This window comes from Microtus oregoni, unplaced genomic scaffold (assembly GCF_018167655.1).
Source record: "Microtus oregoni isolate MIOR12 unplaced genomic scaffold, Mior012 000085F_ref0000168, whole genome shotgun sequence".
NCBI lineage: Eukaryota > Metazoa > Chordata > Mammalia > Rodentia > Cricetidae > Microtus > Microtus oregoni.
In genome coordinates this window covers 1,192,536-1,210,062 of record NW_024544551.1, presented here as the reverse complement: position 1 = coordinate 1,210,062, position 17,527 = coordinate 1,192,536, and the positions used below count along the sequence as shown (strand labels likewise).

Genomic DNA, 17,527 nt, shown 5'->3' with positions numbered 1-17,527 from the left:
AAAAGGAATAAAGAAAAAACAAAGCATGTTGGATTTGGTTAGATTCAAAAACAATAAGGTTCAAGAAAGTTAAAAGATGTTGACAACAAAGACTATTATTAAATTAACTCATGTCAAATTATCTAAATTATAAGATGTAGCTGTCTAAAAATAACCATGCTAAATAATAAGGACAAGGTTCAAGGTCTGGTTTTCACATTGTGTAGCACAGAAGTGATAGGAATTCCACAATCAGAAGATCCAAGAGCAGAGAGAGTAATCAGAGGTAGAGCATGCTCTTGCATGCAAAAAGCCCTGGTTTCACCCTGTATTAATTGCTTGCACATATACCTATGTACTTTAAGTTCTAGGCCCAAAATAAATGGATGACATTTCTAAATGAAAGAGTACATTTACTCTCTCGCTGCAATGTTTTCCAAAGTTTGTGAAAAGTAGAAACAATGCCATGTTTTAATTTTTTATTGTTTTGCATTTTTAGTCTATACATTTATATAAAGTCTGTGCTAACAAAGGGGTAGATTATATGTGTGTGTGTATAATACACCTAAATCTTAAAGTCACCTAAAGTAGTTTTATCAATATATAAAATTAATTTAACTTCTAGAACTTATATCACCTGTCAGGGTACTAAACATGAAAGTACATCAGTAAGAAAAGAGCCTTACAATGGACTGTGAGCTAGGCCTGCTAGTACATTCCCTTAGTAATCCCAGCACTACTGAGGCTGAGAAGGGATCTAAATGCAAAGTCAGCCTTGGCTACTTAGTAAATTAGATGATAGTCTGGGCTACATAATAAGACCTTATTTCAAAAATAACAAAAGCCAACATGGCAGTGCACACCTTCAATCGTCAGAGGCAGGAGATCTCTGAGAGTTCAAGGCAAACTTAATCTATACAAGGAGTTCCAGGACAGGATTATGTCTCAAAATATAAAAACAAAGTCAATACAATTTAAACATTAGGTATAGACTTGTCTGAAATAAATTATTCACAAAAACTCACTTAAGGTGCTTTGACCTTAATATGAAGAGTTACCAAATGCAGCTTAATGACAAAGTTGGTATTTAACATGCTTCTAGTCCTGGGTTCAGTTCCCAGCACTGCAAACAAACAAACAATAGCAACAACACTGTGCTGGATTATCAAATAACTCTCACAAAATATTTGTATATTACAATTGGTACACCAACTACTTCTGTCAAATCTCTAAACAAGCCAGGAGAATGACATATATAATAATCCCAGTACTTAGGTGGTAGGGGTTAAGAGGTCAGCCTGAGCTACATAGTAAAATCCTGTCTCAAAATAAATAAATAAATAAGTATAATTAGAAGCCTTTGTTCCTAGCCAATGAAGGTTCTCAACTGAAAATCATCCAGTTAGGTACAGGTAACAACAACAAGTCACTAACTCAAGTAAACAGGATGCAATGCACTGGAAGACCTGAATCCTGTACACTAAGAAGCATCAATCAAAGGACCTTCTTAACTTCCAAGTCTGACAATTAACCTGAAGTATTCTAAATTTCAAAATTCAAGTTTGTAATAGCCAGTCTTCTAATCTGGAAACTGATTTCTCTAAAACAAAGTTTGTTTTCGTGAACCTTTCATTTTAGGTAAATGTCCTAAAATTTTTCTTTCTAGAATATGCTCTGGTTAAATAACTCAAGTTTGATCATGTTGTAATTAATGCTTATTCTCTCTTTTAAAACCATAATATTGACAATTAGTGTAATTTTATTGATTTTTAAGTGTACTTACTTCTACAAATCACAGTAATTAATAAAATGAACCAAAAATTTTAAAACAAAGGTCAACTAAGTTACTTGGAACGGCATTATAGATACCATGAAGTTTTTTCTTCTTCCATATAGGTACAAAGGCAAACTTTCCCCATCTATAACCTCCCCACCCACAAAGACGTACACTATTCATAGAACCCTTCCATTTTCCAAATACAGCAATCACAGTGCCACCAATAAAGCATCCCTAAAATAAAACAAAGATTACTATCACAGAAAGTTGGGGGAAGAGAAACTTATTTAGTCTCCCTACCAAAACCCCCATAGAACCATAGCTGCATTTTTGAATTTGTAACTGGATCTACTTAGACATGAGTGAGCACCAAGCTGTCTAATATTAAAGAAAGTCTGAAGCTATAAAACATTTGTTTTACCCTCGATACAGAAAGAAAATCCTAAATACTAGCTTTCTGTTTCTTAAAAGTTAACCTTCTTGAATCAGCAAGCAAGGTACTTACAAGCCTGATGACCTCAATTCAATCCAAAGAACCCTGACTTCAACCATCAGCAGATGAAGAGAATAATCTCCTACAAGATCTCTTCTGACTACCATACATGTGACACATACACACATTTAAAAAAGTAATAAAATTGAAAAAATAAATTAACTCCCTTTCTGTTTCTTCCAAAACACACTGTCGGCACTAAGTATGGACTAATTATAAAAGGAAAAAGTATTTTATGTCAGCATTTTACACAAACTATTAAGACATCTAAATTTTAATTAATGGTATCTCTTTTTAAATTACTGTGTCTCATAAACAGAACATTTCCTCAACCCCCTCCAAAGGAAATTAAGATGAATAAAAGAAAGAGGGAAGCATAACTGTAACCAAAGAAAAAAATAATAATTTGGCTCATGTATCCATTATCTCCCCTAATTCCTCATTTGATGTTGATGATAAAACGTGTAACAAATGGACTATGAAAAAATTTCATGAAACTTTAGTAGAAATATTGTATTTAGACTCATATCTAAATTATTAAAGCAATTTTAAAAGACTGCAATTATTAACTGCACTACAATAAAGCTGCTTTGTTCACACATCAAGTCAACCAGTATTTATACACTTTCTAGTACAAAGTACCATGAATTAGGCACAATGAACTATAACCTTAATTTAATAAGTAAACATTTCATGTAACAAAACAGTGTCCCATTAAAAGATGATAGAAAAATAAAATTTAATGGTTAGAAAAAGAACGTGCTCAAAAACAACTAATGACAAAGACCTGTGGTCCAAGCTAGTAGCAGACAGCAGGATCAGAAGTCCTGGGCATTATGGCAAGGTGCTGACTCAAAAGAAAAGGTGAAAACAGTGTTGAAGATTCAAAGAGCTTCCCTAGCATGTGAGCATGTGCAAGACCCAATGGTTTGATCCTTGAATCAAAAAACAAAAACAAAATTTTCAAAAATTAAAAACAAGCACGCAAGCAAGCAAGCAAGCAAACAAACAAACAACCTATTTATAAAGAACCATGCTTGAGCCGGGCATTGATGGCGCATGCCTTTAGTCCCAGCACTTGGGAGACAGAGGCAGGCAAATCTCAGTGAGTTCGAAGCCAGCCTGCTCCACAAAGGGAGTGGCAGGACAGTCAGGACTGTTACAAAGAGAAACCTTGTCTCACAAAATCCAAAAACAGAGGGTGGAAGGAGAGTGGGAAAACAATATATATATAGCTCAATGAATACATTAAAAACAAACAAAAAGAACCATGCTTGAAACCAAACTCAGTTGAGTTATGACTCAACTGCGACTTGAGTGACTGTCTAGGCACTCCCAAGGAAGCCACTGAGGACACATACTCAAGGCAAAAGTGCTAAACAATGAAATAAAAGCATTCATTCTGAATGCACTAGTGAGATAGTCAGTGTCCACTAGTAGCTTTCCTAAAGCAAATCCAAACTAGTTTGAGGCAGTTGATGTAGTAAGAAAAAAAAAAACTGAATGTTTTGATATGATAACCTATATTAGTAACAGCATTTTCTTTTTTCTTTTTTTTATTTTTTGGTTTTTCGAGACAGGGTTTCTCTGTGGTTTTGGAGCCTGTCCTGGAACTAGCTCTTGTAGACCAGGCTGGTCTCGAACTCACAGAGATCCGCCTGCCTCTGCCTCCCTAGTGCTGGGATTAAAGGCGCCACCACCGCCCGGCTAGTAACAGCATTTTAAAACATGAAAATTGGCATTCCAATTCAATTTGAAGTATGTCGAGACTTTACTTAGGAACCAGTCTTGTTCTTGTGATCCTCCGAGCACTGAAATATTTGCGAAAGTGTAAAGGGAAGAATTGCAGACGGGCTCAATTTCAGAGAGATCATCAAGTTCCACAAAGGATGAATAGGAGACTGCAAAATCCCAAGTCCCCCCCTCAAGTGCAACTACAACTCAGAGGGATTTTTAGTCTTTGCATATAATCTATCATTAATATTTTGCTCTTCTTGCTAAAAAAAAAAAAAACTCAAAAGCAGAGCAGAGGGAGGGGTGAGCTTGGAGGAATGCTTGACTAGAAAGCCAGAGGCCTATGATTTGATCCTCAGAGTCTTCAATCCCATTCAAAGAAAAGAGGTTAAACAAATCTCAAGGGAGAAAACAATAGACTGTTCATAAACATGAAGGAGAAAACGCACAATTTCAAGACAAAGAAATATAAGATGTACTAATTTATTCAGGAAACTAAGGGCAAGAAACTTGCTGGAATGGGACTAGAGCTGACTGCGGGAAAAAACATGACTCTAAAATAAAAGAGAGCTGGGATTTTTATACCAAACTAATGTATTTCTATGTGTTTACTCTCTAATGTGTGAATAAATGTGTATGTAACTTATTTGTATGCTTATCTGAAAACAATCTGCAACCAGCTTGAGGAAGGTCATCAACACTTGCTTTAGGAAAAACTGACTTTAAAAACAGAACTCAGCAACAAGTTACATGACAGTTGAAGATACATTTCTTAGCTCCTGAAAAGCAACATGGAATCAACTGGCCAAGATTTTACAGAGGAATACTTATAGGTGTAAAAATGAACAGTCATATTAATCATTCTATGAAGTACACACATCGTGGCCTTGTGTACATTCAGAATGCCTTCCTTTAGAAGCTGGGAGCATTTGCCTTGGAGAAAGCCCTCATAAAAAAAGGGGGGGATGGCAGAAAATGCAATACTTCTCTATCCTATACTCTCCCACCTTGGGAGACCTCTAAGGAAGCTGTACTTCCTTCCCTTAAGAACAGATAGTAGGTAAGCCACCTCATGGGCTACACAGATTATTAAAAATGGGTTAGATCAATATGTAAGAGCTAGCCAATAAGAGGCTGAAACTAATGGGCCAGGCAGTGTTTAAATGAAAAAAAAAAGAAGAACAGATAGTAATGTCAGCGGAGGGGTGACAAGTGCTAAGACTTCTCCCTCCCCTCACTTCCCCTAGGCAAATAGCACGAAGTAGAATCTTGACAACTACTAGCATCATGTGCCACTGCACTGGGAAGTCACGGTCTCTATCCGAAAGCAGGGAACTTAGTTGACACAACTCTAAAAGGACACTTTAAGCATTAAATCCCTAAATCACGTTAAATGCTGAGTGTTACTTAGTCCAGCGCGCGCGCACCCACACACACACACACACACACACACACACACACGTACGTACCTGGAAAATTATGATTCCTAAGCCTGGGGGCATCTATTAAGCTGTTTTAGTTATACAAAATTTTACATTTAATCACAAAGTTGCTGCAAAAGTCATCAGCACTACAGATATAGTCAGACTAAAGATCTGAAGTCCAGTACTGAGTTATGACTTGAAATTACTAAACTAAGATAGAAATGTCATTTATAGCGATAAAGCCAGAAAAGTGAGACCGATCATCTTCGTTCTAATAGCTGGAAAAGGCAAAGAAGAGCAAGTCACTTTGGCTAAATCTTAACCTGCCCTAAGCAAACAGGGGATACCCTAAAACTACAATGGTGAAACTGTCAGCGTTACCTTGAATACCCTCAAAACTTTTCAAGAAGTACAAGGCCGCTGCCTCTGCAACTCAAAGGATGATAGGAATGAATGAAGAATAGTTTCCTTATTCGTCGGCGAACTTTAAGGAAAATAAATAGGCGCTGTTTTCATTATACTGCTATTTGCGCCGGCTTAATAATCAGTAACTGTTTTAAGACTACAAGGGCTTGACCTTAGAACTGGAAAAAAATGAAACATATCCCAAAGACTGAAACTAAATTCATTCGACAACTCTCGCTAGGCAGCGAGAAAAGTCAAAAGACCCCTTCCACCCCCAACTCGTGATTCAACTATCATTTTGGAAGAGCTACTTTGGCCCGAGGGGGTCGGACTACCATTTCTGGAAGCCTGAAAGCACGCTAACCGGAGCTGAGGCCGAGCGAGCGAGCGAAGCGTCAGTCTGCCCCAGGCCTCCCTCCCTTCTCTCTCTCTCCCGCACTCACCGTGAAGCGCTGCTCGCCGACGCTGCCCACCGAGAAGCAGTGGTCGCCGGGGTTCACGGCGCCGGTCAGCACCTGGTGCAGGTTCATGGTGGCGTCCCAGTCCCGCAGCAGACGCCGCAGTCAGCTCATGCCTGGGCTCAGCCACCTCCCTGCGCCTTCCCCCTAGGGGCGGTGGCCGCGGAAGAACGGCGGCGGTGCCGGGCGCCCGAAGCCGCAGACGCTCGGTCAGGGTCCGCGGCTCATCCCGAGCCGGGCGGCCCAGGCCTGAAGGGGGCGGGCCGGGCGAGCGGGGGCGGCGCCGCGCCGCTCTGCACCTGTCACGGCCGCCCAGGTGAAGCGCTGCCACCGCTCATCGATCCGCCCCGGCCTGGAGCTCCCCGCGGAGCTGCGCTGTCGGCAAGCAACGCCCGAGCTGGGTCAGCGGCACTCGCAGCCCGAGAGGCCCCGCGGCACGAGCTGCTCCCACCAGACCGGCGGCGCCTTCCCGGCCGCGCGCCCGCTGCCCTCGCCAGCTGCCACCGCTCGCGACGCGGCTCCAGCCTCTGCGCCAAAGTATCGCGAGACTTGCCTCTGCGATCCCGAGGGCCCCACTGCACACGCAACGGCAACGCCCTCTCTAGCGAGGGTTAGCCAATCCCGAGACGCGGAAGTACATTGAGCTCCGCCCCATGCTGAGGAGAGGCCAATCTCTTTGAGGCTTGTGGAGGATCCTGTGAGCCTTTGGCGTCCTGAGCCTTGCGGCAACAGTCAGAGCCGAGAGTTACCGAGAAGTTACCTAGCTGTGCTTCTGGTGAGGGGTCAACCTAACTGCTGGGACAGAAAGTTCAACAGGGAGAAGTTGTCGTTTCCTTGACCCTAGGACGACTACAAGTCCCAAGATGCACCGCTTCCCACAGGCATCCCCCCCCCCCCCCCCCCGTGATACTCTGTAAAAGTGACCATTGAAACCTTTCAGCCTTGTCGCGGTTTTTCCGGCGCCTTTCCAAGTCACTAAATTTAGAAAGGTTTAAGCTCTTCAGTAATACTAGTTGATGTATTTTTAATATAGACACCATTCTTTTACAGTAGTGCCGATAATAATGACCCACCAGTCCTACTTTGTTTTGGAAAGAGAACCCAAGAATCTCAAAATGAATTGTCAGGCACCAGTGGTGACATCCAGTGCTCATTATGTTTTGACACCAATTTCATATTATTATTAACAAAAGTCTGCTCAAATGGCTTCCCCTCGTAGGGACAGACTGTTCTGTTCCCCTCCATAGCAAATGACTGGCACAAGCTTAATCCAAAGTGTTCGAGAAAAGTTTCAAATGGATGAGTATAATATTGAACTTTGCTGCAGTAATATTGACAGAGGTGAGAGGTCAGACACACAGCTCAGCGCTGACACTCTCGGCTGCCTAAGGAGTTTGCCTAGTTTACAAACTTCAAGCCAAACCGGAATTTGGAGCTTGGGTGCAGAAAAGAATTTCAGGACTTTCCAGTTCGTGAAGCACAGGTGAGGTTTAATAAAAATATTTTAATATAGGTTTAAGTGCGAGTGTTGATAGAGCAGTATTCAGAAAGAGAACACACCCAAGTGATGGTATGGGCTCCTCAAGGGATGGGGTTCCTGGGACTAGAATTGTTTTAGCCATTCAAACCATTTTGGAGACTCTCAAGTTACACCTCAAAAGGTTGCTAACAATGTATCTTCCTCCTTTTCTCTTTCTTTTGATAAGAGAGATTAGAAGGTGTCCCTGGAAATAACTTCAAAGGAACTGGACTCTGAAAGGATAAAGCCAGAAGTTTCACAAAGTGTTTACTATATGAATTTATTTTCCTGTAAGTTGGTTTTGGGTGAGATTCCTAGGAAATTTGAGGTTTAAAGAGAAAGGTCTTGAACAATTGTTAATTGTGCTAGAATTCTTGATTCTTTGCTAGAAATAGGTTTCAACCAGTTTCCAGGATGAAGGGCTCTTTTCCCTTCTCCTATCATTTCAAATATTCCTGTTTTTCTATCCTGCCTCAAAATGATTTCACATTGGAGCTTAGAGAGAGTGTGTTTGGATGAGGCCCTGTATTATACCTGATTTACCGTTGAGAGAGAGAGTCAGTCCTCTGGAGGCAGAGGCAGAAGCAGAACAATGGTGACTTCCAGGCCATCCTGGGCTACAGAGAGAGACCCTGTCTCAAAATTAAAAAAAAAAAATGAAGATGCTTAAAACTAATATAACGTGGAATGTCCTTCTGTATATGTGTTGCTTTTATTGGCTAATGAATAAAGCTACTTTGGCCTATGACAGGGCAGAATATAGCCAGGCTGGAAGGGATATAGAGAGAGACTAGGCAGAGTCAGAGAGATGCCATGTAGTTGCTGAAGGAGACAGATTGGAACCTTACTCGGTAAGCCACAGCCTCATGGTGATAAACAGAATAATAGAAATGGGTTAATTCAAGAAGTAAGAGCTAGCTAGAAATATGGCTGAGTCATTGGCCAAGCAATGTTGTAGTTATTATAGTTTCTATGTGATTATTCGGGTCTGGGTAGCTGGGAAGTGAATGAGCCATCTGCGGTTACACTAACATTTCAGTGACAAATACTAGTAACCATCCTTTTCCTAAGACACTTGCAATATACATTCACTTGGACTTGCAATTTAAAAAATATATAAGAATAAGCTTCTAAGAGCTATCTCCTGTTTCTAAGTAGAAAGATGAAAATGCATTCAAAAATGTCAGTCTTTTCATAAATTAGACAACACTAGGTCATCCACAGTGGCACCTCCTTGTAGTTACAGCACTTGGAAGGTGGAGGCAGGAGAATCAGGAGTGCCTTGGGTGCATTGAAGCTTAAGGCCAGGCAACCATGACTACATGAGACCCCCTTACAAAAGAAGAAAACAAAAGGCAAAGTGTAGTGTTTTTATGGAAGTTTGTGAAGTGTAAGATACCATGACTGAATTTCTCTTGAGTTGGAAATTGACACTATGGTCTCACACTTGCTAAGCAAGCATTCAACTACCAGCTACATTGCCGTCCCTAGAAATCACTTAGGAGACACATTTTCAGGTGTGTTGATAAGGGCATTTTCTGAGGCATTTCACCTACCCGGGATGTAGACAGAACCGTGCCATGGGTCCAACTAAATATAAAGGAGAAAAGGAGAGGATCACTGGCGTTTATCTGTTTCTTGATACCGGCCACCTGATGCTCTGATATGAGATTCCCCTCTTTATGCTGTGAATACCATTGGTTAATAAAGAAACTGGTTCCACTTCAGCTGTTGGCGAAAGAAAGAAAGAAAGAAAGAGAGAGAGGCTTGGCCTGATAGAGCAAGGTGGGGAAAGCTAAATTGAATGCTGGGAGGAATAAGGCAGAGTGAAGGAGAAGCCATGGAGCCCCCAACAGAGACAGATGTGCTGCAACCTTGCTGGTAGGCCACGACCTCGTGGTGATGCACAGATTAATGGAAATGGGTTAAATTAAGATGTAAGAGTTAGCCAGTAAGAAGCCAGAGCCAATTGGCCAAGCAGTGATTTAAATAATATAGTTTCTGCGTGATTTTATGGGTCTGAGCTGCTGGGCAGCTGGAAAACAAACTAACGGCCTCCTCCAACAATGCTCCTACCATTGTGTCTTCCCACCTGAATGGACTGAGACAAAAACACACCAACCTCTCCCCTCTGCAAGTTGCTTTTATCAGGTATTTTATCCTGGTAACGAGAAAAGTAACTAATACAGCCACCAAGAATGTTTAGATGTGTTGTTTAGTTATCATCTCCAATTCATTCAAAGCAACTTGAAGTTAACTTTGAGAGAGAGGTATACATGAAGTTGAAATCAAGACCTCATGCATGCGAGCATGCTTTCCATGAGCACTAGTCCCCAAAATTGAATTATTTTATGTACATGTGTGGGAAGTACATACATTCTGTGGCTAGTGCACAGAATTTATTCACCATTTACTCATTCTCTTGTGCCCTGTTTTTGTTCTGCAGCACATTCAGGGGGGTAAAATGAAGGAGATTCAATGAGTTGGTACCTATGAAACTGAAGACAAAGTCTTGATCACATAGTAACTAGCTATATGACTAAATATGTTCATTAAATTTGAAGAGTCATTTCCTCATCTATAAAAATGGGAAGTTTAATTTGACTATCAGCAGCATTTTGCTCTGTTTTGGCATCTATCCACCTCTGTGTTCTCGTTGGTTCATGTTTAAATTCTCTAAGCATGTATGTAGTTCTTGCGGCCAACTGCCCAAGTTGAATGCTGCCCTAACTACTCGCTCAGACAGATAATTTAATTTCCTATTGCTTCCTTTCACCATAACTATTTCTCACATAATTTTTGTGGGATTTAAATGAGAGCAATGTGTGGCGTAAACAAAGCAGCCAAGAAAAGTTCTATGTTGTTATTATTCTTAAATAAATCTCACCTGTTGATATATTTGTTCCAAGGTTGTCCAGACAGCATTAAGTTTCTGTCTTAATCAAATTTCTCAGTGATATTTGAGGCTTCTGCAAAGGTTCTGAGGTCACCCCTATCAGTATTCAAAAAACATAAACTGGCATAGTGGCACACACCTAGAATCCTGCAGTCGGCAGCTTGAGTCCAGTAATAGTCCAGGCTACATACATATCCAGAACCAGTCTAAAGGAAGAAAAATTGAAGCCTATAGGAGTGAATGGCTAACAGAATGCAAGGGCACTCTTAAGTAATCCTACCTTAAATTAAATTTAAGATTCCTTCATACCACAATTTCCAAGATAACTGTAACCTAATTTCATACACAAACTGAAGCCTACCAATAGGACATATATTTTGCTGAGGACTAGAAGAGTTTGAGAGCTTTACAAGCACATGAGATTTAGCTGATCACAAGCCACCAACTGATAAGACCTTGTTCAAATAGGCAAACCTTGACCTATAACCAACCAGTAAGTCATGTATGAACAACTTATTTCTGTTTTCTGCCAACATTGTTGAGGAGAGCTCTCTGAACCTTTATGTTTCTGGGGACTGCCAATCTGAGAATCATTATTACCTCAACTAAACTCTTAAATTTCATTTACATAAAACTTTCCCTTTAATATTAAATCACCCACAAAACAATCTGTCTGAATTATAGAAGTACCTCATACTGTTTAAAGTTACTTATTTGGTTTTGTCCACGTCAGAGAAAAAAATATTCTTTAACTGTGACCTCTTGTCTATTGGGGGGAAAGATTCAAACAAAAAGCTTGACTATATAAATCACCTATGAAGACTTATCTCTTGTGATCTTTGTCAACAGTGTTCTTCGGACCAAACTACACTTCGACTTGTAAGCTCAGGGGCAAATTGGGTGAAGTGGCCAGAGGACAATCAAGAGGACACAAGTGTTCTTTTTATCCCTGCCACTAACCCCAAGTAATCTTGAAAAAGATATTTCAACTCTTTAGGCACTGGTATGACCTTAAACTCACAGAGACCAGCCTGCCTCTGCCTCTCAAGTGCTGAGATTAAAGGTGCAGGCCACTACCCCCTAGCTATTTCCTAACTTTATACTCAGGAATTTGGACCAAGTCTGTGGGTCCTGGGCCAAATGCAGTCTGCTTCTGTTTTATAGAGTCCTTGACCTAAGGATGGGTTTTTATAGTTTTTAAGTGGCTGAAAAAATCAACAAGGGAATGATATTTCATGACACATAATATTTATGAAATTTAGGCAGGACTGGTGGTACAGGCCTATAATCATCTCTGCCCAGAAGACTGAGGCATAAGTGACGATCGTAAGTTCAATGCCTGTCTGACCTATAGATTGAGTTTGAGGCCAACCTGGACCACTTAGTAAGACTTCATCTCCAAAACAGAGCTAGGATATAGCTCAGTGGTATGGTAAAGTCCTTGCCTAGCATCCACAAGGCTTTATGTTCAGTCTCTAGGAACAGACACACACACAATGGTGGTGGTGGTGGGGGGGCGGGGGGCGTCTGGAGGGAGAAGTGTTTGGCTGAGAGGGAAGAAAGCAAGGAAGGAAGGAAAACCAAAAAGTTATAAAAGTTATATCTGTTGTCATTCATAGAGCATAGATGTATAATCACTTCTGGGTTGTCTGTGCTTTCACACCGCAGTGCAAGGAGAACAGTGTCAACAGAGAGGTTTATGACCTGCAAGTCTGTGACCAGAATAACAGAGCTTGGCCTGCCTGGCAATAAACTGGTACTGAGTAAAGATGGAAATTGAATTTGTAAACTGTATGATTTTCAAAGAGCCAATTAATCCTAGACACCTGCCTTTCACCACATATCCATCCAGCAGGTTACATAGGGTGTAAACAAAGCCAGTCTTTGTCACTAAAGCACTGGTTCTCAACCTGTGGGTCATAACCTTTATGGGGGGTCACATAACAGATACCCTGCATATCAGATATTTGCTTTATGATTCACAACAGTAGCAGAATTACAGTTATGAAGTAGCAATGAAATAGTTGTATGATTGGGGGCCACCATAACATGATGAACTGTATTAAAATGTTGCAGCATTAGAAGGGTTGAGAACCACTTCTCTCTCTCTCTCTCTCTCTCTCTCTCTCTCTTTCTCTTTCTCTCATCTCCTGCACCTTCCCTTGCTATCATTATTATTTTACCATTATTGCAGCACAGAGGTGGCACTTTAATCTGCTGCTATTTTAGCCAGCCCACGGTTACTGGGCTGAGTCTCCGGCAGCGGCTTGACCACTCAGGCATGGCCTGGTGGGAAATCTGTTCCCGTAGACACCAGCTACGCCACTGCCACCAACTATAGCTTCTAATTAAATCTCTATCATTCTATTTGTCAATAAGACTTAGAAGTCAAGAGATTGGGGTGAAACCCTACTAGCTCATAAAGTAGCAACTAGCTGATCTTAGAGCGTCCTTCCTCTCCACCAAAACAAAAGAACCCAGGCTAAGTTCCTCCCTACTAGTTCCTGAGCATCTCTCTATCATCTTAGAGACACCCTATGACTCTCTATGACTACATTCTGTCAACTAGTTGCTAACTCAGCCTCCTGATCCAAGGCTGATTTTGTTTAAACAATTCAAACTCAAACTCGGGGTTCACAATGTGATCAAATATCCCACAATTTACTATAGTTCTCAGTGCACCTGGGTTGCATACTCCCAAGGCCTCTGAGCCTTGTATCCCTCATACAGAATCCTCTAGACTAGGGGTTGACTTAGATTAACAAACTAGTGGCAGCATGTTCATGTTGAGCTGTTTACAACGTATATGTGCATTTATACTTCATCATATACTATATAAAGTATAAATGTATTCTTATGACACAGAATATGAAAGTGATCATATCCATTCCTCCTCTCCCTTATCATTCTCCACTGTCAGCCATAACTCATAAGGCATTTATCATACTAGTACGGCATCCTGCCATCAGTCGGTTGTTAGCATGACTTCTTATCCGTAAAAGTATATTAAAGATGACCTTACTGTAGAAAAGTAATTACTAAGAGTGGAGAGTGGTGAAGGGAAGAAGAGACAAAGGGAAGATTGATAATGAGTACCAAACATGAATAGAAAATGTTCTGATGTATTAACTATAGAACAGCTTTAAGGCCAAATGGCCTTTGGCACTATAGCATGATGTTGTCATCTACACAAGTCAGGGTCATGCTTGAGAACTATACAGTCAATACACACACACACACACACATATGCAACATCTCATACTATTTTAAGTAAGTTTACAATTTTATGTTGGGGGTCATTTGTTTTAGTGTTTGGCTGCATGTAGCCCCCTGATTACAGTCTGTACATGCCTGGCAGAGTAATCTAATCTAATATTTATTAAGATCTACAATTTAGGATATTGAAGGCTCTAAACTTGATAAAGAGTAGGGAATGATAGCTACCACTGGTAAAATATCACACTGAACCTCATTAATATAAACAGTTAATATTTGTTAATAAGAAATATATATTCTGCCAAACAGTGGTGACACACCCCATTAATCCCAGCACTCAGGAGGTAGAGGTGGTCGGATTTCTGTGAGTTTGAGGCCAGCCTGGTCTACAGAGTGAGTTCCAGGACAGTCAAAGCTACACAGAGAAACCCTGTCTTCAAAACCTGGCAAAAATAAATAAATATATATTTCTATGATTCCTATGATACCAAAAATGCACTTAATTTTAGAAAAGAGAAACAAAAATCTAAAAACAAAATTACTTTCTTCAGAGTTTCTTTTCTTATAGATACAGATAGAGAGATAGAGCAATGGTAAAATTAAGTGATTAAATAAGATCAGGGTATTTAAAGTAACTTCATTTGTATTAAAGCAGAGGAAGCCTCCTTATCGTACCAAGGGAAATTGGCCTATTCGGAAAAGCTGGCTCTCTCCCTAATCTTAATTTCTCAGGTCAGATAAATAGCTCAGTCTCAGCATGGTGGAATGTTAATATGACTGACTTTATTTTTATCTGTAGACAAGTCTGTGTAGGAGCATAGTCTAAAACAATAGCTCTCTGTGTTTTTTCAAACATTTAGTTATTTATTCTATGGAAGGTAGGGGTGGCGTCACATATGTGGAGGTCATAGAACAACTTGCAAGAGTTGATTCTCTTCTTTCTCCATGTGGATCCTGGGGATTGAACTCATGTCTTCATGCTTAGTGGCAAGCTCCTTACCTGCTAAGCCATCTTGTTCTTCCTCCCTTGTAGTGTTTCTTTAATGCTTGCCAGCTGCTAATTCTCATAGACCGTGTCCTAACATGCATTTAGTATAGCTCTGTTCAATCATAAACGTACTCCTGTCTCCTATAGTGAGATGAGGAAGGGGGTAAGGGTAAATTGTTCTACTTGCCCCTTGTCCTCCGTTCCCTGTCTCTTTATTGAGACAACACTGCCTGCTTGAATCTTGCTTTCTCAATCTCTACCTTCCTTCTGCTCAAAGGTCACAGATCCACCTTCTAAAACAAATAGCCTAAGATAAGTGTTAATCCATTTTTTCTCTAGTGAGGCTGAACTGTGTGATTCTTTCTTTTCCTTGGAGGCTGTATGACCTTGTATTGTTTTCCTCTTTATTTTCCAAGAAATAAAAGAGGAAGAAAGATCCTAAAAGGGAAGTCTTAAAAAAAATATTCTGTATGTTTCTCATTGCTGCTGGCAGTAGAATCTCTAAAGTCCAAACTGTTAGTGTGGGAGGATGGCTCAGTTGGTAAAGTGCCTACTACAACTGGGCATGAGGAACTGAGTTCAAATCCCTAACACTCATGTAAAGCATGGGCGTACTGGCACACGTCTAGAATCTTAGCACTGGAGGGGGGGGATGGGCAGCTAGATCCCTGAAGCTAAGTGGCCATCTAGCTTAGCAGAATCGATGAATCGATGAACTCCAGATGCAAAAAGAGACCCTGTCTCAAAAAAAAACAACCAGTCAACAAACAAAACAGAGTGATTGAGGAAGGTGCACAGAGTCAATCTCTGGCTCCGCATGTACACTCACACACACAAGAAGCAGTAAAAGAAAAGTAAACTGTTAAGCGGTTTCTGGCACCAGAAGACCGTAGAGATGTTATTCTGTCTTCAGCGCTCTTCTTTAAGAGAAGAGAGATTTTTATGTGAGTACGTGGCTTGCGCTAGTGTGAAGAGCAAACAAGCAATCTTTAAGATCCTCAGAATGAAAAAGACTCGATAGGAGACAGCTCAGACAGAGAAGTTATTGTGCATCTCTTCACTCTCTGATTACAAGAAATGTTCAATGTCTTCTATTCCAGCTTCACCAATGCAAGTCCCTGTCCTTTGGCATAGGAGTCAGGAACTTCAGGTAACACCCAATAGGCCAAGAAGTTAGGGCTAAGAGAAGTTCTTAATACCATGACTATTGTTCAAATGGGTGGACTATTTGCTGAACTTCTTATAAGCATTCTGAACACATAGCAAGTGAAAATAAAATAAAGATCTCCTTGCAACTAAGACCTTAGGTACTATAGAAACCTTACACTGCCAACAACAACCTTTTATAGAGACATGCCACCAAGAATACTATAGTTTTAAAAGGGGTTTGAACAATGAGTTGGGATCTTGGCCAACATTTGTAATATAATTCAAACATTTGAAATATAATTCAAACATCTCTAAAATATGAAAGTTGTTGCTTAATATACTTAGCTCACACTCAAAAGCTCGGTTGGGAGATTTCTTCACCCATAAGCATTTAAAGAGAGTTATTCATAAAATCTGTGGTTAACAAATTTCCACTGTACTTTTTTTCAGGCTGGGGGAGGGGCAAATGACAACATTGAGTCTACGTGGTATTGGCTGTCTTGGAACTCTCTGGGATTAAAGGTGTGTCCCACCATACCTGGCCCCACTACACATTTTAATAAGTATTTAGTCTCAGTATTTAAGAATAATGCCTTTGCTTTGGTTTTTTGTTTTGTTTTGTTTTGTTTTTACAAATGAAGAAACCTAAACTCAAAGAGATTAATTTCCCCAAGATCATTTTAGATCTGGGTCATATTACCACCCAGGGTGGTAACCCTGAACTCAGGGTGCTTAGGTAGAAATCAGACAGGCCAACAGGACCCAACTCTTCCTCAAGTTATTTGGCTGGAGTTCAAGCATTATTAGGAAACCTCAGTACCTGTTAAAAATCCAGAAGCTGTCAGACAGAAGGCTCACAACTTGACTGACATCTGTCAATCCTTGTCTCCAACCCCAACAAGTTGCCTGAGAGCAAAACTAAATGACTACCATAGAATGACCAGAGACAGGGACTGGATCAAGAGCCACTGCTGTCAGATCCATGTTTCTGAATCCCCAAGACTGAATGCTTTTGCTGTTGCTTCAAAGAACCATCAGGATGGCGTGCTCTATTCCTTCCCTCCCGTCTCCCTAGTTTCCTGAGTTGTCAGAAGCTGTCAAAGGCTGCTTCCTCCAATGTACATCTAAACAATCTTGGCTGTTTTAAAACTCTCTTGGTGGCTCCAAGCCTTCTAGTGACACCTGATTCTTAGCTAATTAGATATTCACTTGATTAAAAACCCATTTCTTCTAGGAAAGTTTTGTCATTATTAAGTCACGAGAATCAGGTGACTTTAATCAGCTTGTGATACCTATTAGAGGTAGGTGTTCTCTACACAAAAACAGAATTCTCAACTCCAAGGAGAAAAGATAGTTTATTCTGGAGCCAAATATCTGAAAGAACACAGCTAGTTTACCCAAAATTCCATGTTCCAATGTGGAAGCAGTTTCGGAAAGTTTTTTTTTTCTTTCTGTGGCAGTTCTCCAACTTTATTTGACATTCAGCAGG

At 40.5% G+C, this 17,527-nt stretch overlaps 1 protein-coding gene across 4 annotated transcripts in view; it reads right to left on the bottom strand.

Moving 5' to 3' along the window:
* LOC121441937 (dmX-like protein 1) overlaps window positions 1-6,738 on the bottom strand; it is a 143,667-nt gene extending 136,929 nt beyond the window's left edge. For all 4 annotated transcript variants that reach the window (XM_041643338.1, XM_041643339.1, XM_041643340.1 and 1 more), the window contains exon 1: window positions 6,256-6,738. In XM_041643338.1, the coding sequence (XP_041499272.1) occupies window positions 6,256-6,342 (87 nt within the window). In that variant the 5' untranslated portion in view covers window positions 6,343-6,738. The remainder of the gene's footprint in view (window positions 1-6,255) is intronic.
* Window positions 6,739-17,527: the final 10,789 nt, after the last annotated feature.